The sequence below is a fragment of the Notechis scutatus genome, chromosome 6, assembly GCF_049901735.1.
Source record: "Notechis scutatus isolate UNSWTSFEM ecotype Mainland chromosome 6, rNotScu1.2, whole genome shotgun sequence".
Lineage (NCBI taxonomy): Eukaryota > Metazoa > Chordata > Lepidosauria > Squamata > Elapidae > Notechis > Notechis scutatus.
The window spans coordinates 55,592,597-55,616,129 of NC_142014.1; the positions used below are offsets into that span (position 1 = coordinate 55,592,597).

At 42.6% G+C, this 23,533-nt stretch overlaps 1 protein-coding gene across 19 annotated transcripts in view; it reads left to right on the plus strand.

Moving 5' to 3' along the window:
• Positions 1-23,533, plus strand: part of RBFOX2 (RNA binding fox-1 homolog 2) — a 257,017-nt gene that overhangs the window by 82,576 nt on the left and 150,908 nt on the right. Inside the window, exon 1 of one of the 19 annotated variants that reach the window (XM_026694948.2) lies at positions 22,579-22,817. The exons of 16 other annotated variants lie outside the window; for them this stretch is intronic. In XM_026694948.2, the coding sequence (XP_026550733.1) occupies positions 22,803-22,817 (15 nt within the window). In that variant the 5' untranslated portion in view covers positions 22,579-22,802. Of the gene's footprint in view, positions 1-22,578; positions 22,818-23,533 lie in introns of those variants that run through there. 2 more of the 19 variants (XM_087968381.1, XM_087968376.1) reach the window with 2 other exon arrangements.

The following is a 23,533-nucleotide window of genomic DNA, read 5'->3' on the forward strand; positions in this document are numbered from 1 at the left end:
TTGTTATAGAATAAATATATGTAGAATAAATATGTCACCATATCCCTCGGCACCCAAAGTGGTAAAAGAGAAAGCAAATAGTGTTGCCATAGTTAATTTCTTCTTTCAACTGCTACTGACAAGGACACTGTATATATGGTATTTTAAATGTTGAAAACTTTAGCAGAGCATTCTTAAAGCAGTGATGACAGAAACTAATAGTAGTAAAATCTTTCCAGTTTGTATTAGACGGAGGAGAAAACATTATATAAGGCTTGTAAAAAATTATACTCTGTAAGTATTTTCAAGATACATTTGAACCAAGGAAACTTGTCTTCATGTACCCAACAGCATAAATTAAAAAAAATTAAGAGGAAGAGGAAGAACAAAATAGTAAACCTAAAAGTTAGCATAAATACATTGTCATCAAGAGAGTGATTCAAATTTTGGGTGCCACCCAGAGGTTCTGCAACCTTGTGGTAGAACATTCAACAGAAAATTCAATGCATTAAAAATTATCAGTGTTAGATAATTAAATTCTGTCTTACCTGTTATAATAAAACAATATGTTACTTCAATGTTTAATTTTCTGTAGTAGAAGGTTAAGTAAGTAAAGAGATTTATAAGAAAAAAAGAAGCTAATCTTTTGTATAATGGTTGTCTTCATACCACCTTAGTATAATCTTCCATTTTCTCATATATTGAAGAGGCTTTTTATAAAAATAGAATGAACAGGATTGAATTTCTGAAACTTCAAACTGTCAAACATTATTTAAATAAGATGCTTTCATCTTCAATATTTAATCTCATTGAGAATATATTAAAGAATCCAACAGAACACACACACACACCCCAAACTTATTGTCCGACTTCACTTTATGTAACAATGAACCTCTATTCTTCAAAACCTGAAACTCACATTCAAAAATTAGCTAGCAGCAAAAGCTTCAGAGTCCTAATACGGTTAGCTGAATTGCTTTATTGCAGACAAGAGTGCTCTCCAAAGTGTATGTAAAGGCATTTCTCTGTTGTTGTATTTATCTATATCTCTAAAAGTAATATTTACTTCTTTCTTAAACAATAATGCCATTCAAGGTAAATAACAGTAATGAAATACATTATTAAACATTAATACCTCAGAACTAAAATTTACTAAAATTTACAAATATAATAAACTCTTTACAAATATAATAGTCTCTTCAATATAAATCTGATTTTTCAAAAATGTGAGAAATGGATTTGACTACATTTAATGCGTCATATTTATTGATGTGTTAATTTTATCTCCTTTACCTCTAGGACTGTGATGGCGAACCTATAGCATGAATGCCGGAGGTGGCATGCAGAGCCCTCTCTCCGGGCATGCAAGCCATTGCCCCAGCTCTGCTCCGCCACGCATGCGCATGTACCTGCTGCCAACCAGCTTGGTCTTCGGGTCTCTGTCACATATGCACGGGGGTGGGGTGCATGAATGGGGGATGTGTATGCATGCATGAGGGATGCATGCACATGAGCTCATTGCATTTTGTGGGGTGTGCACACGCGCACACACTCTGGGTTAGCCATCACTGTTCTAGGAACTCAAAGTAGGGTATGGTTCTGTGTAATTGATTGATTATGTCCCATCAAGTTGTTTTCAACTCCTAGCAACCACATAGATAGATTTTATCCTTGGTACTCTTTTCCTAACCTGGTTTTTCATGTCTTCCTCTTGCTATTGGTCATCCTCATATATATTTTTTTTTAGTTTCTCTTTCCCCAGCATTACAGCCTTAGTGTGTTTATTTTGTGTATGTGTGTTAAATTTATATCCCAACTTTTCCCCAAGAATTCAAAGTGATTTAAAGAGAGTTCTCCATTTTATTGCCACAACAGCAATCCTGTGTGGTGGATTGCGCTGAGAGAAAGTGACTGACCTACTGTCATGAAGCAAATCTCCATGGCTAAGGATCAGTTTTAATTTTGGTGTCTCAAGTTTGCTTTTGGTTTTGTAATAACGATAGCACTTAAACTTATATACAGCTTCACGGTGTTTTACAGCCCTCTCTAAGCGGTTTACAGAGTCCACATATTTTCCCTAAACTCTGGATCCTCATTTTACTGACCTTGGAAGGATGAAAGGCTGAGTCAACCTTGAGCTGGTGAGAATTGAACTGCTGGCAGTCAGCAGAATTAGTCTGCAATGCTGCATTCTAAATACTGTGCCACCACTGCTTCTATCCCCTACTGACTGTCAGTGTAACCCACTGAGATCTTTTTGATTGTTATGTGGACTTAAATGGACATAATACAGTTCCTTAAAAAAAACTACTTACCAAACTACAGAATTAAATCTTTGAATATGTCATGCCCCCGTCGGAGTGTGAATCCGAGGAGGAAGACGAACAGCTGACAGGGAGCGGGAGAGAGGCTCCATTGGCTGTGGAGGAAACTGGGAAAGGGCAACGTCAGGCTGGGCTGAGCAGGGAAGAGGTAGAACAAGGGAGAGAGGGGGTTCAGAGGAAGACCAAGGCCCACCCCCTCTTCATCCTAGGGCACGCAGGGAAGAACGGAGAAGAGAGCAACTTGGGTTGCGGGGCTTACGAGGGAAGAAAGGACCCTGATTCCTTTCACACCTGGGAAGAGAGTTTAAAGGAGAGGCAGTTTGGGAGAGGTGTTTGCCAGAAACAAACATTGAGTTTATCTCATGTTGGCTGCTGTTATGTGAGTTTCTGGCATCCTCCCAACTGGTTTGATTTACTGCCATGTTACTTCACTACTGGAACTCCTTATCTTGCCCTGACAGATTTATTACCTTATCTTGTCTTGCTGAATTCATAGCTTAAAGTTTTCTGTTTATAATGTTTTGGACTGGAATATCTGTAGTTAAACGCTGTTGCAGGTTCCTGGGAGAGTTTTTCTCCAGACCGGAAGGTAACTGGAACATAGTGGTCAAAGTTAGAGCGAATAAAGAGATCACTACTTATTATTCTGGCTGTGTTGCCTTTGTGCCATGCCCCAGGTCATCACATAATATCAAATGAAATGTGCATCTGTATCTATGAATTTAAAGGGTTTAGAGCAAAGGATGCTAGTCTCAAAATTTAGAGGTTTTTTTTGGGGGGGGAGGGGGAGGGGAAGATAACAAGTAGTTGTCACCATGTCTATCCATAGTTTGCTTTTAAAACTCAGAGTATGGCTTCAGCACCTACACTGGTACATGAATCTTCAAACTCTTTTCATTTTCTGCCTAGGCAAATTAATGAAAAAAGGCTATTTACATTAACTTACACAAAGGAAAATTATAGTTGGCACCCTGAAGTAGCTGATAGTGGAGTTTTATCAAGGGTGACCTTGATAAAAAATTCTTGCCTGTAGAAATATCTGAAGCAATTAAAAACCAAAATGAGAATACTGTGATAAGCTAAGCATTGTTTATCAATTTATAAAGTAAAGTAACTAGTACATGAACTCAGAGTGGCTTATATCAAGTAAATTATAAACTAAAATAATACCCAAACCTAACAAAATGGACCTACCAAGTCAGTCCAGCTCCAATTAAAAGGCTGTTGGAACAATACAAAATGTTGTATTGTTTAAAGCCATATGAAAAGTGAGTGAAATTGGGGCCATGGTTTTCCATGACACAAGGATTGCAACCAAGAAGATGTAACTCCTGTCTCCATTTTCTTCTTCAGAAGAAGAATGAGAACTCATACGGTAGCATAGCACTTGGTTGTTACCAATGCACTGACCAAGCCAAATCTGAATGGAAAAAATGATCCTGTAACTTTCAGGTTGCCATTTAGACCTTTACAGGTAATGAGCATTGGCTACCAGTGCAATGTCTGAAGAATTAACTTTTCTAAATGTTCTCCTCCCTGCTAATAGCTAGGTCATTGCATATTTGACCAATTGCAGCACGTAAATCATTTCTCAGCACAAGCCCTCTATAGATATATTGCAGTTGTCCAAATCTGAGATGAGGACATGAGCCTCAGTGTTTCTGAACTAGGTTTCTCTGCAGATAACTAAAATACCCATGATATTCTAACATGATTTTCCGTATGAAGGATGGGAAAATACTTCTATGGAGTTATTGTTTGGCAATATCTGCTTATCTCTTGGAATAAGAGGTGAACAATATGTCATCTATTCATATGAGTAACAAAGTCAGTCCTGGAAGTCTTCCTCCTAAGAGTCTGACAACCATTGTGGAATGGATCTGACCCTTTCTTGCAAATGGTTTAGTTGTAAGACAGAAAGGATTTAATAGTTGACATGTATTTGTCTAGGTGCCTGGCAGCTAGATGGACACAGAAATGTCTTCATGTCAGCTGTCTTGTTCCATACTGTTGTATGCTTGTTTAATATGAAGCAACGTTCACCCTTTCTGTGTTTTTTGTGCCTGAAATAAAATTTAACTCCCAACATTTCTTCTTCTCCGTAGAACTGCTGCGAGCATCCAGAGAGTGGGAGGTGCTTCAGTCCTTCCTTCTCACAGGCTGAGTTATAATTGAAGAACGCTCCTCCTTCCTCCACGTGGCTCCTCCATGCGTTCTCCCAGTTTTCACTCAGCCTTCGAGAAAGCAGGCAGCGATCTCTTGTTCCTTGGCCGTTTTTCAGAGTTTTTTGCTTCTAAGTGTTCAGGTTTGCCTTTATTCCTTTCCTCCTTGTCCCTGCGTTGATAGTGTGCTCTTAAATTTAATTGGTGAGGCATTTTTTTGCCTGTAGGAAGGGGTTTAAGGGCTCGGAGCTTTACTTCGCCCCCCCCACCCCTCTTCTCTTTCTCTGCATTTCCGAGCGTGCCTTTATCCAGCCGCTTGTCTCCGTGCCTTGATTTATTGCACTATTATCATTCCCCCCCTAGAACGCTTTAGAGGAAGCAACGCTTCCTCTCCCAGCCCTGGCTTTTCGTTGTTCCTGATTGCCTGGTAAGCGAATAGGGCTGGTGCGCCTCTGATTGCCTCGCGTCGTGCCGGGCGGCCATTTTGGAACCGCCTCGTGGCCGGCGCCATTTTGTTTTATTTTAAATAATATTTTTTCCTGGCTGTGTGTAAATTTTGTTTTTGGATTTAAGCTGTGTGGATTGAGGCCCTAAGCGGGACCGTCAGGCCGCGTGGAGCCCCTTTTTTTATTGGAGGACACTGTGGTTCCGGCCCTGCTGTCTTTCCTTTAGAGGTTTTTTTTTTTTTTCTTGTTGGCTTTTTCTGTCTGTATCAATCAGCTTGTTCAGAGGCGCGGGCACGTACTTCCCATTGTGTTGGGAGGCTGCCTAAAGAGGCCTAACTATTATACTTATTTTGCTTTCCTTATTTTTGGCCTCTGCGTTCATTCGGCTCATTTGGATTTGTATTTAATAATTTTATTATTATTTTCTCCTTGTGCCTATTTGGCCCTGTCCTTGGGCCCCGCCCTTAAAAAAAAAAAAAAAAAAAAGGAGAAAAGAAATTATTATTATTAGTTATTTTATAATATATTCCAGCAAGCTTTTGTGTAGATATTTTTGGATAGTTTTCTCCTTGTGTTTTTTAGTACTTGGTGTTTTAAAAACAAATTCAAATAAATAAATAAATAAATAAATAAAAAAATAAAAAATTAAAAATAAAAAATAATAAAAAAAAAAATTTTTATTCAAAGGGGGACGTGATCTGATTTGGGAAAACCGGTTTGCGTTTGTAAGCCGAACTCCTAGGCGTGCCAACCGCCATATTTGTTGTAAGGTTTTTTCCTTGATACCATGGCAGAGAACAATCCAACTGGCTCTTCCCTGAAGGCCAAATCGAAGACGCACTATCTTCGTAAGAGGGACAAGGACTCCTCCAGTGCTTCTCAAAAGGACGCCTTAAGGCGTCACAAAGCTCTGGAAAAGGAGTTCAGTAAACGATCTAAAGAACTGCACACTATAACTACCCCACCTTCTACCTCTGCCCATCCCCTCCCCTGCCGAGTCGTTCTTCCCCCTCCAGGTGCAGTACATCCACCGGGCCGCCAGCCATCCCGTACTCCAGAGGCGACCTTCACGCCAACCGCTGCAGGTCTTCGCCTGAGGAGCCGCCGTCAACCATCATCCCTGATAGTATCAGGGAATGGATGCAATTGCTATCCGTCAGGGTATAGCTGATGGAATGCAGCAGCTATCCAGACCTGGTTCTCGAGGAGGACTTCCGACGTTGAATCTTTATCTGGTCGATCTCTCTCCGGGCAGGCGCCCCAGCAGGGTCAGGTACCTTCTCATACGGATGCCCCATCCCCAGGAGGAGGAGCCTCAGGAGGTCTCGCAGGAACAGGAGGAAATGGGCTTTGAGCCCTTCGGGGAGGAGGAAGGCTCTGAGAGGGGGTCCTCGCAGTATTCTGATTTCCTTCTCGGGGACCCTATGGAGGGGAAATGTCAGAGGACGAGGGCATTTCTCCCGAACAACCGACGGTTGTGGGCCTCTTTAAACCCCAGTTATTTAAGTCCTTATTATTTAAGGCTAAGAATAGCTCAGGCCTGGCCTCTCAATCTCCTTCTGATCCACCGCCATCGACTTCGGAGGATCCAGATGACCTCATGTTCAGGCAACCGATTGTGGAAGCAGAAGTTATTCCGGCCCCCCCAATCTTCTCAGACTTGGTTGCGAGGCAGTTGGCCTCGGTGGGTCCTACACCCGCCCCCTCTAGTCAGGATAAGAGGATGTTTAATCTGGACCCAGCATTCTCTTCTATGTTAGACACCCCGGAGGTAGACGATCCAATTGTGAGGCTGACCTCCTCTTCCAACCCTACGGATGCGTTGGGCGCTGAAGCCAGAGGACAAGCGGGCGGAGATGGCTCTTCGGCGAGCTCACCAGTCCGATGCCTGGGCCATCAGGTCGGCCACGGCCGCCTCCTTTTTCACCCGTTCCTCCATCAAGTGGCTCAGGCAGCTCAAGCAGCATATCCCCCCGACTAATACCAGGGCCCATCAGGATATTGCAAAGATCACAGCAGCGGCGGAGTTCGCGGCTGATGCCACCTTTCATTCGGTTAAGTTCGCTTCACGGGCCATCTCCTCCCATGTTACAGCTAGGAGATTACTTTGGCTTCGGCATTGGCAGGCCGATGTTAAAAATAAATCCAAGTTGGCTTCAGCCCCTTGGCAGAAGGGAAGCTGTTCGGGCCTGCCCTTGAACCCTTGCTTTTGGAAACTCAAGTAAGAAGAAGTTTCTTCCTTCGCTTTTCGCAGGCAGGAGTCTAGAGGGTCCCAGCCCTTTCGGAGGGGCTCCTTTCGCCCCCATACCAGTCGTCATTCTCCCCTAGATTCCAGGGTTCCCCGTCGTTTCGGTCATCCTACCACGACCGAAGTGATACAGGAGACAGGAGCCGAAGAGGAGGCAGCTTTAGGAGATCCTTTAGAGGCTCCGGTCAAGGGCCTCCCGCCGGCCCAGATAGGGCCTCAGACCTTCTCCCCATAGGCGGTCGTCTCAGGCATTTTGCAGACCTCTGGGAGAGGTCCACTTCGGATGCCTGGGTGAGGAGTTCCGTGCGTTTTGGACTCGTTCTACAATTCCTCTCCCCCCTGAACATTTCAGGATTTCACCTGTCTCTAGGGATCCTACAAAGCGGGCTCTTATGGATTCCGCCATTAAACATCTGGCTGACATTAGGGCCATCCAACCTGTCCCATCCTCTCAACGGGAAGAGGTTTTTATTCTCTCTTGTTCTTGGTGCCTAAACATTCAGGGGGTTGGAGACCTATTTTAGATCTCAAGCGACTTAATCGCTTTGTCAGGCGCCAGAAGTTCAAGATGCAGACTCTACAGTCTATTTTACAGGGTATCAGGGAAGGGGACTGGCTCACGTCAGTTGACCTGTCGGAGGCATACCTCCTTATTCCCATTCATCCCTCATACTCAAAGTATTTGAGATTCTGTTATAATAACCAACATTTCCAGTATGTGGCCCTCCCTTTCGGCCTTGTTTCAGCCCCGAGGTCTTTCACGAAGGTGCTGGCAGCTCTGGCGGCCCATCTTAGACAGGTTCCCATCCGCATCCATTGTTACCTCGACGATATCCTTATCGTATCCCCTTCCCGACAGCAGGCCGAGAGGGATACTAGTGTTACCCTTTCAGTGCTACAAGATCACGGGTTTTTAGTGAATTGGGAGAAGAGCCAACTTAGCCCTTCCACCCGCATAGCTCACCTAGGAGCTGTAATTGACTCTGTTAAGGGTAAGGTCTTCCTCTCCCAGGAGAGGCTTCATAGTATTCATACTGCTATCCGGACTATCAGGCGAACTGGTAAAGCGTCCTTGCTCAGTTTATCCAAGCTTCTGGGGAAACTTGTTTCCTGCATTTCTATTATCCCATGGGCTCGTTTGCATTCCAGATCCTTGCAGTGGTTCCTTCTGCCGTACCAGCGCTCGGGAAGGAGCACATCAAGTCGAGTGGTAAGGATACCTCCAAGGGTTCTCTCATCCCTTCTTTGGTGGACTCGACCTTCTACCAACAGAGGTCATCTATTCAAGGAGCCCCAAAGGGTCACTCTTACGACAGACGCAAGCCTTTCCGGATGGGGGCCCATCTGCAGTCTCTGTCAGCCCAGGAGTTTGGTCTCCTTCGGAACGACGACACAACATCAACTGGTTGGAGCTTCATGCGGTATACCTAGCCCTGCGAGCTTTCGCTCCTCAGGTGAGAAGGCACCACATTCTGGTCCTTACGGACAACACCACCACCAAAGCCCATATCAACCGTCAGGGAGGCACCCACTCCATCATCCTCATGAGAGAAGCCGAACGACTATGTCGATGGGCAGAGACGCATCTTTCCTCCATCAGGGCAGAGCACATTTCCGGGGTCTCCAACGTCCAGGCAGACTGGCTGAGCAGGGCCACATTGGACCCAGCAGAGTGGCGCCTGCATCCGCGGTTGTTCAGGGAAGCAGCAGACAGGTTCGGGTCTCCTCTGGTAGACCTCTTTGCCTCGCCGCTCAACACGCAGACACCAAGGTTCTTCTCTCGGTTCCCTTCCCACGGGCAGAGAACCACGACGCCCTGCGTTGCCCGTGGCCTCCCGGCCTCCTGTACGCCTTCCCTCCGCTTCCGCTGATCCCCAGGGTAATTCGGAAGTTGCTGTTCGAGAGGGCGGAGATCCTACTAGTGGCCCCATATTGGCCCAGGAGGCCGTGGTTTGCGGATCTTCACGGTCTATCGGTGGTTCCGCCGTGGAGGATCCCGCTGGACCAGATCTCCCTGTCACAGGGACCTCTGCTTCATCCAGAACCACAGTGGCTGCAGCTAGCCGTCTGGAGGTTGAGCGGGAAACAATGATTGAAGAAGGCTTGTCTACCCAGGTCATAGATACCATTCTGGCTGCCAGGAGGCCTTCCACTACTCGAATTTATGATTCAACTTGGAACAGCTTCTGTAAGTGGTGCCGAAAATCCTCTGTCAATCCTCGCTCTCCTTCTATAGCACAAATTCTAGCCTTTTTACAGGATGGCCTAAATGAAGGTCTTTCTCCCAACACGTTGAGAAGACAGGTCGCGGCCCTCTCAACGGTGGTGACTGGCGGCTCCTTCAGCTCTCTTTCCCACCACCCTCGCATTAAGGCCTTTTTAAAAGGGGCTTCTAATTTGCGCCCGCCGGTAGTGCATAGATATCCAACATGGGACCTTAACAAAGTTCTCCTGGCCTTGACTAGGCCTCCCTTTGAACCTCTCAGGGAGGTACCACTCCAGTTTCTCACCTTTAAGGTGGTCTTTCTTGTAGCGATCACCTCAGCTAGAAGGATATCTGAAATTGCAGCTCTATCCGTGAGGAAGGACTTGTGCATTTTTCATTCTGATCGAGTGGTCTTGAGACCAGATCCCTCCTTTTTACCAAAAATCAATTCTGCTTTTCACAGGGCGCAGGAGTTGGTCCTACCTAATTTTTGTCCAAAGCCTCTGCATGATAGGGAGAGGCAATGGCACACCCTCGATGTTCGAAGGGCGTTGCGTATTTACATATGTCGCACGCAATCCATCAGGAGATCGGAGTCCCTGTTTTTGTCATTTCAGCCTAAAACGCTGGGTCAAAAGGTACCACCATCCACGGTAGGCCGGTGGATTAGGGCGACCATTTCCAAGGCCTATTCAGTTCAAGCTCTTCCAATCCCCAGTGGGATAACGGCTCATTCCACCAGGAGCGCAGCTACATCAGTAGCTTGGGCTACTCAAGCCTCGCTTCTTGACATTTGCCGGGCGGCCACTTGGGCCTCTCCGTCACCTTTCATACGCCACTATAAGATTGACACTTTCGCTTCGGCTGAAGCGTCCTTTGTGCAGGCGAGTCCTACAGCAAGTGGTTGGGGATCCTAAGGAGATTCCGATCCAGACGGAGTCCCGCCCGTAGGACAAACATGCTTTGGTATGTCCCACTCTCTGGATGCTCGCAGCAGTTCTACGGAGAATGGGCGTTGGTTCTTACCTGATCGCCTCTTCTCGTGGAACTGCGTAGAGCATCCAGCCCCACCTTCTTGGTCCGTCTGGTAGGGAATTCTGTTTTTCGGCCAATGATCGTTATTGTATATACTTGAGTTGTTTACTAGTTCAGTTAGAGGATTATGGTTGTCCTCTCGTCTTCGTGAAACTGGGAGAACGCATGGAGGAGCCACGTGGAGGAAGGAGGAGCGTTCTTCAATTATAACTCAGCCTGTGAGAAGGAAGGACTGAAGCACCTCCCACTCTCTGGATGCTCTACGCAGTTCCACGAGAAGAGGCGTATCAGGTAAGAACCAACGCCCATTCCATTGTGTGAGTTTCTTTTATAGCTTTTATTTCCACAAATGTATCTCTCTCTTAATATAGAGAAGTTAGGATCAGACAAAACTTTGGGGGATGTTAAGGAAAGAGGAAGAATTCATAGTGTTACTTGTTGCAACCTTAGCGATTGGGATGCTAAATTAAAATGAAATGGTATTAAACTCCAAAGTTTTAAAGCTACAAAATAAATGGAAACGACAGTTCTGATCATGTGTAAAACATGTCATCGTTTCAGACGGTAGCAGCTAACAATAAAAATGTTCAGAGCAATTGAGAGGATAAATTCAAGATATGAAACTGTTTATCATTCAATATATATTTTTAAAAGTGCCCAGCTTAGCAGAATAGAATTTGGTGGCATTTTGCCGCCAACCTCCTTTATAATTATACAGATATAAATAATACTGTTGAATTAATATTTCCAGGAATGCTGTAAAGGTATAGGAGAATAACCTGGGGGAGGGGAAGGAAGAGATGCTGCCCTAGGGAATGGTCAGATAAGATAGGGCAGGGCCTACAGCTACCTATTGGGTTGAGGAAGAGGCTTGGAAGGGGTTTTCCCTACGGTTTCTGGCTGTAAAGGATATGTGTACTTTCAGACTTGGGTAAGATTTTGTTGATATAGCTTTACAATAAAATAGAATTATCTCATCTACGGGTATTACCTGTCTGGTCTATCTGGAAAGGCTGACAAATGCTGTTTAAAAATTATATTATTGAGTTATTTTATAAAGATATGTTTACATTTTAAAGATACATTTTATTCCTATTGTACAGGTCTCTGACTATTTATACCAGGGGTCCCCAACCACCGGGCCGCGGACCGGTACCGGGCCGTGGAGCACTCTTTACCGGGCCGCAAAGAAAATAAAATTTAAAAAAATGGCGGCTTTCTTCGCCTTCGGTGAATGCTGCTGGGATCGGGATCAAGGACACAAATGAAAGAAGGGAGGGAGGAAGCAACGAAGCCTGTCCTGCTCTCTGGCTCAGCTCTCTCAGTCGCTTTCTCGCTCCTCCACCAGCCCAGGAAGAAACTGCTTCAAAGCAGCCGGGGAGGGGTGGCTCCTGTCGCCGCAGCTTCCCCGAGCGCCCGTTTCACCCCCACCCCGCCCGCCCGCTCGCTCACGGTTCAATCCACAGTGCTCCGTTCTGCCTGCCTGCCTGTCTGGTTGTTTGGGAGCAGCTTCGCTGAGAATAATAACTATTCGCCTCTTTTTATCAGCCGAAGCTGCTCCGAAACGAAGAAGGCAGGCAGGCAGGCAGGTAGAACGGAGCACTGTGGATTGAACCGCGAGCGGGCGGGCGGGCGGGTGGGGTGAAACGGGCGCTGGGAAGCTGTGGCGACAGGAAAAGCCACCCCACCCCCACCCCGGCTTCTTTGAAGCAGTTTCTTCCTGGGCTGCTGTAGGAGCGATAGAGTGACTGAGAGAGGAACGAGGCAGACACCTGAGGGAGGGAGGGAGGGAGACACCTGAGGGATGGGGCTGAGGGAGGCAGGGCTGAGGCGCTCCCTGAACTTGGTGGTTTGCTGGCAGGCGTTTTATTACCCGACTAGGTAACAACATCAGATGTTACCTAGTCAGGTAATGAAACGTCTGCAAGCAAACTACCAAACTCGGATTCTCCCCCGGTCCTTTAAAAATGTTTCTGCTTGAAACCGGTCCCTGGTACAAAAAGGTTGGGGACCACTGATTTATACCATGCGAAGCAACCAATATTCATGGTACTATACATTTATAAGACTTTAGAGTATGACACAGAGACTCCTGCTTCCTTTATTTGTGAAATAAAATAGCAACAAAATCATTGGTGATGGGAGTATGTGAAAGCTGGATAAATATTACATTTTTAAACATTAAAGATCGGAAACAGGACTAAAAAAATATCCCCCAAAGGTTCCACAGAAAATACCATTTGGAGAAGATTAACTTAGTTAAACATATTCTCATGGCAGCAAAAATTGCTATAGGGATGTAAATAGCTTGAACAAAATAAAGTAATAAGAAAGCAAAAAGCAAGTCGAATTCAGTAAGAGGAAGGAGTAAAGGTAAATTGGAATTTAGAAGAAGGACGTACATCTGTACGGTTTTGTTGTATTCATGCCAACCAATCGTACATCAGACTCTGAATTTCTTGGCTTCTTCCTCAGGACTTAGAGGTACAGGTTGCAAAAGGGGGAATTTGGTTAAACATTACAAGAGATTTGGTAGCAAAACCTATTCAGCAGTAGAGCTAATTACCTACAGGAGCTCTCAATTTCTTGGTGATTTTTACAAGAGGCTGGGCCATTAGATGTCCTTGACTGAGCAAGGGGTTGGACTAGGTGGCCTCCTGCCTTTTGGGATTGTACCTTGGTAGTTTTTGCTACCACTAACGTCCCTGACATCCTTCCTCTAATCCTAGTTTGTGTATAATTGGAAAAAGAAATAACTTTGAGAAACCAAAATAACAAGTCAGTTAGAAGAAATTTGAATCTGGGTCAGGTCTATAACTTGAGTAAGCATCTCAGACAATACTAGGGGGAATTATATTATTTTTGCAAATTTCTGTTGCTATAATTTTATAATAAAGATAACATTAGCTCGTGTGACTTTGATTGCCTAGTCCAACCCACCTTGGAGGGCTGATGGTGTGTGAGAGAAAGGATTACCACACTTAATGCTAAGTTACAAGCAATTAAAATGGTAAAAATGGGGGGAAATGAAATCATTTCTACTGGTCATATTTCATAGGTCTTGTCCAGAGGATTTGTGGGTGAGATGGGCATAGACCAATGTCATAAGAAGTAAACACAAGTTACCTTTTTTTTTAGAAAATGAAAACACTTTTTAAAAAAGTCCAATTTTTTTAGTGAGACATTCAGGGGTGGGTTTCTACCGGTTCTGTCCACCTCTGTAGAACCGGTAGCTCTGAAGAGCAGCAGACATAGAACCGGTTCTATGTCTGCTAATGTTTTTGCCCACCTACCCACCCGGGCTCTTACCTGATCATTATTTCCTGATTTTTCAACTTCAGCTGCCAAACGAGGCACAGCTGCAGTTAAAAAAGCAGGAAAAGAAGGCTGTTTCAATGGCTGCTTCTCTGCACACAGCATGCTGATGATGATTTACAGGCGTGCAGCATGCAGGGAAATACATCATAAATCACCGAACCTCGTAAATGACCAAACCGGTAGTTAACCCTGTCGTATCCCACCCTTGGAGACATTCAACTAGTTCTACAAAAGTAGAAGATTCTTGAAACAACTGTTCTTGCTGTTTTCAATTGCCATGAAAATTGCCTTTTCCTGGAAGGTCCAGTTTAATAGAGCGAGATGGATGAGATTGCTTCTAGATTACTTTTTGCATCCTTAGATTTCTGAGTTCATCCTAAGGGACTAGCACTTTTTTCTGTCCAAGATTGGAAGAGTTCTTTAGTGACTATAGTAGAAGGAACAGTTATCACTCATGAAGATACTGCTTTAGACTCAGGTGAAGGCTGGATGGCTGTGAATATGGGAGTTTGCAAGCTTCATATTCCCTTCAGTGTTAAAATGCTGCAGCTTCTTTTAATGTTGCCTCCTACTGGAGCCCACTCTCTATCAATGCTGTATTAATAATGCCCTTTTTTTAATGTCATTGTACTTAATTTTCACCCATTGAGGTTTTCCAAAGAAAATGTAGTGCCTTCCATATTGCTATTGCCATATGAATGTATTTCATCCACACAATTTTATATGTCTCAAAGTTCTAGATTAAACTTCCCACCTGATGTTACTGCTGATAAAGCAGCTGTTGTCCATCAGTTCTTACCTCCTGACAACATTATTTACTAGGTTATAACACTGTTTTTGAATATATGTAGCATTTAATTAAGTCAGTAACATTTCCAACATATTACTGTTGTTAAATACAGTTAGTGTTGCCATTAATTATCCATTATCCAATCTGTAACATGATGGATGTGTCTAACACAGTGGTTTTCAACCTTAGCAACTTTAAGATGGATGGATTTCAACTGCCAGAATTTTCCAACTATTAAACATTGTTAAGGTTTAGAAACACTAGACAAGAACTGAGAAACAAAATTATCTGTATAATTAAGCATCCCATACTACCTTTTCTTATTTTGCCCCACTCAAAACATCAATATTTATTCAAATCTTTTTCCTCCTTAGGGAAATAATTTTTCACTAAGTATTATGAATGGGTTGATGATCAGTTGTATTGCTCTAACAGTACTTTATCAAACTTTTCTCTGCCTATGAAGCAGTTAACAGTTTTCTGGATTTGGATTTGAGAACTCCCCATTTGTATCTCAGCAGAACTACTCTACTCTTTAATCCTGTCTGGCAGCTTCTTGGCTAATAACAATTCTGTCCTTGGAGTCCTCTTAATTAGCTGGACTTGCAACGATATAATTCTTTTACACAGACCTTTTTTATCCTGCAGCCTAGCAGATCATTATGTAAAAGACAAGTTGTAGTTTCTTTTATTGTCACAGCCATAGGGCAGTTTTTGATGTACACAAAGAATGGGTTTTTTATTCCTAGAACTACCTAGTAGATCAGACTAACTGGAGCTGAAATATGGCAAAGGGGAAAGTCCTATACAATTATTGAGTTATTTCTTTTTTTATTCCCATTTATATATCTTTCTGATTGAAGCCAGTGCCCTGTCGTACATACCTCCCAAGCTCTTTTTCACAGGTGAGAAGCCACATTTCTGCTCATAAAGAGTATTTCCTTGCATGTTTTGGTTCTGTTTCACAAATGTTGAGTGATTCTCTTTTCTTGAAGAAGAAAAATATTGAGACTTTCTGCTGGCACAAGGATAAACATAGAATGAGGCAATACACCAATTGCCTATACCTATTTTGATGACTTACCTATAGAACAGTTAAAATGATTTCATTGTTCTTGGATGAAACAAGCTAGAATCTTCCTCTGCTTATAAAACAGGTCTTATTCTTCAGTACATATCACATCTTTCTGAAAACTTTTGTTTAAAATATAATCTGTTCCTTTTTAGTTGGAAAGTGTTTCTGATTCCACAAATCATTTTGTTATGCTGCTTTAGGGTGAAATGAGTGGGTTTTTATTTCATAGAGGGTGGCCTGTACTACTAATGTTATGGGCATCAGAACAGTTTTTCCTTTGTGGCTAATATTAATTGCATGCTGGATTGTGTGATTCAAAAAAGATATAATTAGAGGATAACAGCTCTTTCTAACCAAGGTCAAAGGCTCTTTTCTCTGAGTGCTTGCGATAAAAGAAGAGAATCATCTGACAGTCTGAATCAAACCTGAGCAGATGCCATATTGCTATTTACCAAAAAGGGTCTTATGACCTGTATCTTCTCCCTTCCTTTTCAACAGTACATCCAATCATAAGTAAATGACTTTATAGTTTATGCCACCACCCACACAGAAGATAGCTGTTTTGTTCTTGGTTCAGTTTTATCCGATTTTAACTCTTTGAGGCCTGTGCTAGAACTAACTGCTTTTTGTTGTCTGAAGCCCTGTTCCTGATATTTGACAGAATTATTCAAAAGGATGGTGGTTGCTCTCAGAAGCATTATAATAGCAAATTCAAATGTGACAGCCAGGTTATATCATCTAGCCTTTTATCTTTTGCTTCTTTTCCTTAGTAGCATACAAGTTGGAGACGCTTCACTTATTTACAGATAAAGAGTGGGATAATGTATGTATTTGAGTGCTTTGTTATGTCTCACATTTAAACATTTTAATGCCCTAAATGTTTAGTTGCTTATTCTGAATAGATATTTCTTCAGAACTGTACTTTTCCAATAGCAAACTATTTTTTTTAAATAATAAGTGAAAAATTGTAGTAGATAGACAGAATTATATTCACATATGTGTAAAAAGGGAATGAAATTAGATACTGTATGTAAGTAGAAAGCCAGAAGAATTGGAATAGTTAAAAATTACGCATATTAGGAACAGAAATAATGTTTTAAAAATTGCTTTCAAACTTTTTTTCCCAAAGTGAAAACACATATTTCTGGCTTAAGAGTCCAAAACCTTGCATGGACCTTAATGGAAAGACAAGCTAGGAGCTAGTGTGTAAGCCATTCCTGCATTAGCCAAAAATGGCTGATGTCAAAAAGCTAAGCAAGATTATGTCTGGTTTATACTTGGATGAGACCACTAGAAAATAACAAGGCCCCAGATTACCCTGCCAAGTTAAAAAAAATGTCTCAGGAGAAAGCTATAGTTAAATGCTTGTGTATTGTCATGGTGAAAACTACATGGAAATATCAGAAATCAAGTTGAAGTTAAAGTCCAGTTAAACTTATCTTTGAACTGGACCTTATCAAAGACAGAAATGGTGTCAAATAGCTCTAAAGCAATGGTGGCTAACCTTTTTGGGCTCCCATGCCGAAAATTGCACATGCGCATGCCAGCACCCAAAAGGGCAATGCACGTGGGGGGGCCCACACCCCTGCGCATGCGCATGCGACCCCCCACGTGCCACATGTCTGCACATGCATCCCCGCCTCTCCCACATGCACGCCAGATACCCGACAAACAGCTGGCGGGCGTGCATGCGCAGTGGGGCTCTTCTGGGGGACCTCTCGCGTGCCGGAAGAAGTGGCTGTGCGTGCCACTTCCAGCACTCATGGCATAGGTTCGCCACCATGGCTCTAAAGATTCTCCTTTGTGTAGACATGTAGGCTTGTTGGAAGAAAGAATCCAATAATCATCCATTTTTTATATAAAACCAGCTGTCAAAAATCAAATTCTTTCTTTCTTTCTTTCTTTCTTTCTTTCTTTCTTTCTTTCTTTCTTTCTTTCTTTCTTTCTTTCTTTCTCTCTCTCTCTCTCTCTCTCTCTCTCTCTCTCTCTCTCTTTCTTTCTTTCTCTCTCTCTCTCTCTCTTTCTTTCTTTCCCTTGCTAGGAAGCAGAAAAGATAGTGTTTATAGAGGCAAAACTGGAGAATAATATATGCTGTTAGAAGAAAAACATTGCATTGGTAGAATTCAATCATGATAAGATTATTTAGTGGTAAGAAGACAAGTTTCATTCCTCGTACGAAAAATATGTAACAAAACAGGTGATAATAATTTCTTATTGCCACATTGGTTTTCTTATAAAATGCTTAAATTCAGATTTTTCCAAATCATATAAAAAAGCTATGAGAAAAATCCCACAAGATATATTTCACATCTTAACTGAAGTGGTATTGTTCAGAATTGTGTGACTTCATTCTGTTGCATATACAAAGTCTAATATGCAGAACTTGAATTCCATTATTTTGATTTTTTTCCCTGCCTTTGAGTCAGTGTTAACTCTTGCAACTGCCTGGACTGAGATAGAGAGTGACTGGTTTCATTTCAAGGCAGGACTGAAATTTGGTTTCTGTCCCAGTGCCTTAGCCACTGCACTAAACTGGCTCTCTAATTTGACAATATCAAACCTAAATCTTATATCCCTTGCTGTTTTGTTTTCTAAGAAATTTTGCAATAAAAATGATTTGTTATATTTCTCATGGATCTGGAAATAAGAAATATCTAATGAATTTGAATTAAATGGGAAAACTGGGAAAACTATTTGTATTCCTGTACATGATTCTCAATGAGGAATTAATCCTTGATCATAATGAAATTGCAGTATGTTTTCTATACTGAAATTGTACTTTTTTCTCAATAATTTTTCTTGCTGGTAAAAGAATATAATCTGAATATCTATATATATAAAAGCGAAATATCACTCGCACATCATCATAAAATCTCCAGAACTATAAAGCCTATAAACTTGGAATTTGGTACATATGTTCCTCTTGGCTTCTAGGTGCTCATTAAGAAAGGAATTTTCAAAATGACCATCAGAGAATTAGTATTTTGTGTATTATTATTATTAACACACTCTGATGCTAAGGAGTTCTACTTCCCCTCCCCACCTGAAAAGAAATCTGTTACAAATGCAAAACACAAGCAGAGGAGAGGAGTTTCAGTTTCAGAGCAGCAACCAGCTTTAGTACAAAACAGTTGAGCTAAGCCACGCCCAGGCTCCTTGCTGTCTCCTTTTTGCTCACACAGCAAATACTGTTTTCAGTTTCCAGTCAGTCCTCAACTCTCTCACACACTGACAGGACACTAGCCAGATGAATACCGATGGATGCTGATAGGCAGGGGCAGAATGCCCCCCCCCCCATTTTCCTCCCCAAAATCTAAGCATAATCACTTAGTTTTGTAGCGAAGCACGGGTACCAAGCTAGTTGTATAATATAACAACTTCAAGATAATAATATGCATGTTCTGAAATTTAAATAGAGTTTGGATAATTGAATCCAAAAGTATTTTTTTCTTATAGGGTCCATTACTTTCAAAGTGGTAATTAATTCTTCATGCTTCAGACCAACTACAATAGAGTACAGTTAGTCCTCAACATGTATCCATTCGTTAGTGCCCATTTGAAGTTACAATGGTTTGTTTTTTTTACATTTACAACAGTTAACAGCATCTCCATAGTCACACGATCAAAATTTGGACGCTTGGCAACTGGCATGTGTTTATGACAGTTGTAGTGTTCTGGGGTCATGTTGCAACCTTCTGACAAGGAAATTCAATGTGGAAGCCAGATTCACTTAACAATCATGTTACTAACTTTACGACTGGAGTGATTCACTTAACAATTATGGCAAGGAAGGTCATAAACTCACTAAACAACTGTCTTAGCGGTGGAAATGTTGGGCTCAATTGTGATTATAAGTCAAGGACTACTTGTAAAGGTGCCACTGAAACACCAGGCACTATCTGAAAAGAAGATCCTCCTAGAACAGGGGTGGGCAAACCACGCCCGCTGGGCACATCCGCCCGTTGGTCATTTTAATACGGCCCGGCTCTGGAAAAAAAAATATTCCCCTCTGAAAAAAAAATCAGGGCCGACAAAGAGACCCGCACCAAAAATCGCATACACAACACGGAGCTGGGCAGCTGCTTCCCTGGTGGCGGGGCCGAGGCCGCCGCCCGGGAACGCCTACTGCTTTCCCTCGCCAGGGCTGGGCGGTGGTGTGTTGCCCTGCGCTGCGTGGCCCCCGCCTGGCAGCGCTTCGGCTGGTCTCCTCCTCGGCCATACAGAACAAACAGGCAGAGAAGGAGGAGAGCAGCTGGCCAGTTGGGGGAAGCTTTCTGCGCCGAAAGAGGCAGCTACTAATCTCTGGCTTTGCTCCGCTTCCAATGGTCTGGCACCACCCTGTTCTATGCACCGGCTGCTCGGACTTGCTGGGCCTGACACATAGAACAGGGCGGCGCCAGATGTTGGAGAAGTCCGCTTCTCCAATGGTCCAGCACCACCCTGTTCTATGCGCCAGCTGCTCGGACTTGCTGGGCCTGACACATAGAACAGAGCATGCTGCAGGCATCTCGCGACAAGCCCCAGGACATGTGGTCACCTGCTGGCTGGCCGGGCCAGGCCGGGCTGGAAGAGGCACGTTCTCCAGGAGAAGGAAGAAAGCGTGCTCCAGGAGGGCGGGTGCCGGGCAGGTGGGCGGATGTTCCGGGACCACTAAAAGGTTGACTTTAAGAGTGCCCCCATGGAAGAAGCCGAGCAAACGTAGTGGTGTCAGGGGTGACGGGGCATGTGTGTCCCTCCACAAGGAGTATGAAGGGAGGCAGACACCGTCCTCTCAGGAAAAAAGTAGGTGCCAAAGCCCTGGCTGTCACCTGGGAGGGGACCGTGGAGGGACCCATCACATGCCCTTGTTGCCCCGCCGCCTCTACTTTTGTTCTCGTAAAAAGTTTGCCCACCCCTGTCCTAGAATGATCTTCATAAGAAGTCACATCTTGTTTGCAAATGAAAGCTTCTCTTGGTGAGGTGCCTCCCATTTTTATTCCTTTCATTTAATGCAAGGTTGGATCCACATAGCTTGCTGTATTATAATAGTTTGTATTGGTAGCACACCGCCTTACCATCTCTGGGACTAGTGTCCTTGACAATTATACTACTACTTCCTGCTTTGCTATTCCTTTTCTATTTATTTAAAAGGAACTCTAAGACTGATAATTTTTTAAAGAAAATGTATCACAGCGGGAAGCTTCTATCTAGTTTGGTTCACAAATCATATTAAATTTATGTATTTATTTACTAAATTTATATGCCACCCAACTTGCCTAGAGGCAACTTTATTTTATGAAGACATAAGGTCATTATTTCTTTTTGCTTATTGTGCTGTTTGACTCCAGCTATTATGGTTTGTACACATGCATGTAGTGAGTGAAGCTAACCAATTATTTATTCCAGAAATCATAATTAAACATTATAGCACAGCACAGTGTTTGAACTGGGTCACCTTTTCTCATATTGGTATTCTGTTACACCATAAAGGCACTCTTGCTGCTCTAAAGAAGGACTTTGGCCAAATACTCAGTGCTTAGGTTCTGCACTATTTTTGCTCCAATACTGCTTTTCTATAATCCTATGAGATTTACAGTTGGGAATAAGAAAAAAGTACATAGATACCAGCAAATATATACTTAAATAACCTCAGACATTATTATTTTGGTTGTTCTTTCTCTCTCTGTTATGAAGTTCCTGGGTCCCATGGATTCCTGGATGTCAAAAAATTCAAAATCTCCCATAGCACAAAAGAAGCAAAACTTAAGTCCTGAATGAAAGGCAAGAAGTAAGGAGGCAGCTTCTAATTCTACTATGCAAGTTAAAAAGACTAATAATGTTGTTATGATGCTCAAGAATAATTGTTGGCACAGCTTATGTTGTTCTTTGGTTTCTTTGCTCTAGTTTCAGTAAAGGATTGATCATAGAGTGAAAAAAAGGAATTAATTACTGCTTTATTTTAAAAATCGCTTGTCTGTGGCAAGATTGCTTTCCCTCAACTAAATATAGATTTGCACTGTTGGCATTCAGAGATTTTTCATTGCTAATCCTTGGATTACATGAATTGTATTTAAACTAGCTACCTAGAAAGCTGAGCATAAGGCAGAAGCAATAAGATTTACCGTACTGAGCCTCAGAATCAAATGTGCCTCTTTCTCAAGAGGGAGGCAAACCTGTTCCCCCAGTTTGCTGGAGCACTGGTTGGAAATGGAATTTATGAGATAAGGTGACACTTATCCTTTGGCCAGTGAGGACGGGGCCTGTAGGATCTTGTTTTCCAGACCTGCTCTACAGTTCAAGAATATTTCCTTGGGGAAATTACTTCTGTTGGTGCTGCTATTGAAATTGTGCATTAGGATATGAATCCGTGTGCTGTTACAAAAGGTATCGCTGTCTTTTTGGAAAGCATGACACTTGAAACATAGTGCTTCCTGCAGAATTTACTACAACATCTGCTGTTTTCTAGAAAAAAATTAGCACAAAATACAAACCGCATCACCCCCTAGTAGGTCGCTAGTATTATCCCTTTAACTTCCAGCATATTTTACTAACTGCCCTCTTGGTTCTGGCAGTATTCTGACTTTTTCTGTACCTTAATCCACTAAGCACTCTATTTACAAATACATATTAAGGGCTAGGTAAAAAATTTGGTAAGCTGACCAATGCTGTTGATTGGCTATAGGCTTTGCTAGGGTTTGGCAAGACAGGTAAATTATGTTCTCAGAGTTCTTTCATGATTTTTGTACAGAAAAGCAAACTTGGGAAGTATAGAAAAGAATACTTTGCTTTTCTATCCTGAGAGAGACAGGTTTCCATTCACCTTAAAAGAAGCTTTATTTTAATCATACTATAGCTTTAGGAATTAGCTTGTGTTTATTGCTGACTCCACCCTGCCGTGCCTGTTGCAAGAATCTGAAGAAGCAATTGTGTTTTTAGAAGCAGAATGACGAGAAATTCCCCAGAGGCAAACGGAGAGTGTGAGCTCTAAGTACACCAATAGAGACTCGCGCGCAGACACACACAAGGGTTGGGAACTCCCAAAGATAGAGAACGAGAAAAAGAGAAAGAGTGGAAGTGTAAACAAGAGAGCCAAACAAAGTGGGAGGTGGAGGAAGAGAGACCACCTTTAACCGTTTCATTTCTATCTTCCCTTCCACATTTTTGGTAATCACTTTTTAGTCTGGTCTCTCATTCTGGGATCGACTCCATCAGGTTCTGGGCTGGAATTGCCCAAACTGACATGATGTACCTCTGGGTGAGTAGAGATTTGAACAGGACAACCCGCTTTGAACAGAGAAGGTGTGGAAAGTTGAAGTTTCTCTCTAAAAGTATGCAGCTGCTTCTTTTGAACTGTATTCTTTTCAGGATTTCCAATGTACTAGAAATTTGCCCTTTTGTAAATATATCAAAGTATGCACTTGAATATTAACTCTTGTTACTGAATTTTTTTAAAAAAAATTGTTTCCTACTGTGAGAACAGAGAGAGAGAGAGTGCTGTAGTCAGTTTAGACGCTGTCATTTCCTGATTGCCTGTAGGTAGGAAAAAGAATTCTCTTTTTCTCAAAGGTGTCAGGTAATAAACTCATTATTCTGTGATGGCTATTGTGATATGACTGGAGGACACAACTGCAGGAAGGGGAAGGAAATAATCAAGGTGGTGTAATTGTGTATATGAAGGCATCAGCCTAATACTTCGCTAAGATTGTCAGAAATGGGTCATGCAAGGGGTAAGCTTTCTTCAGTGACAAATACTGAGGTTGAGTTACATACACCTCAAATTGTGGAAAAACTGGAAAGCTTTTGATGTGAGATTGTTTGTTTTTGTTACTAACTGCTACTTTATGTTAAAACCAAGGTAATCTACAAGGTTGGAAATATTCTAATGTTTATATCTGTGTTGTGGAGAAGTTTACCTACTAATTTCTTCAGAAATCAAACACTGCCTACTTTATCAAACATGTTTATAGCTAT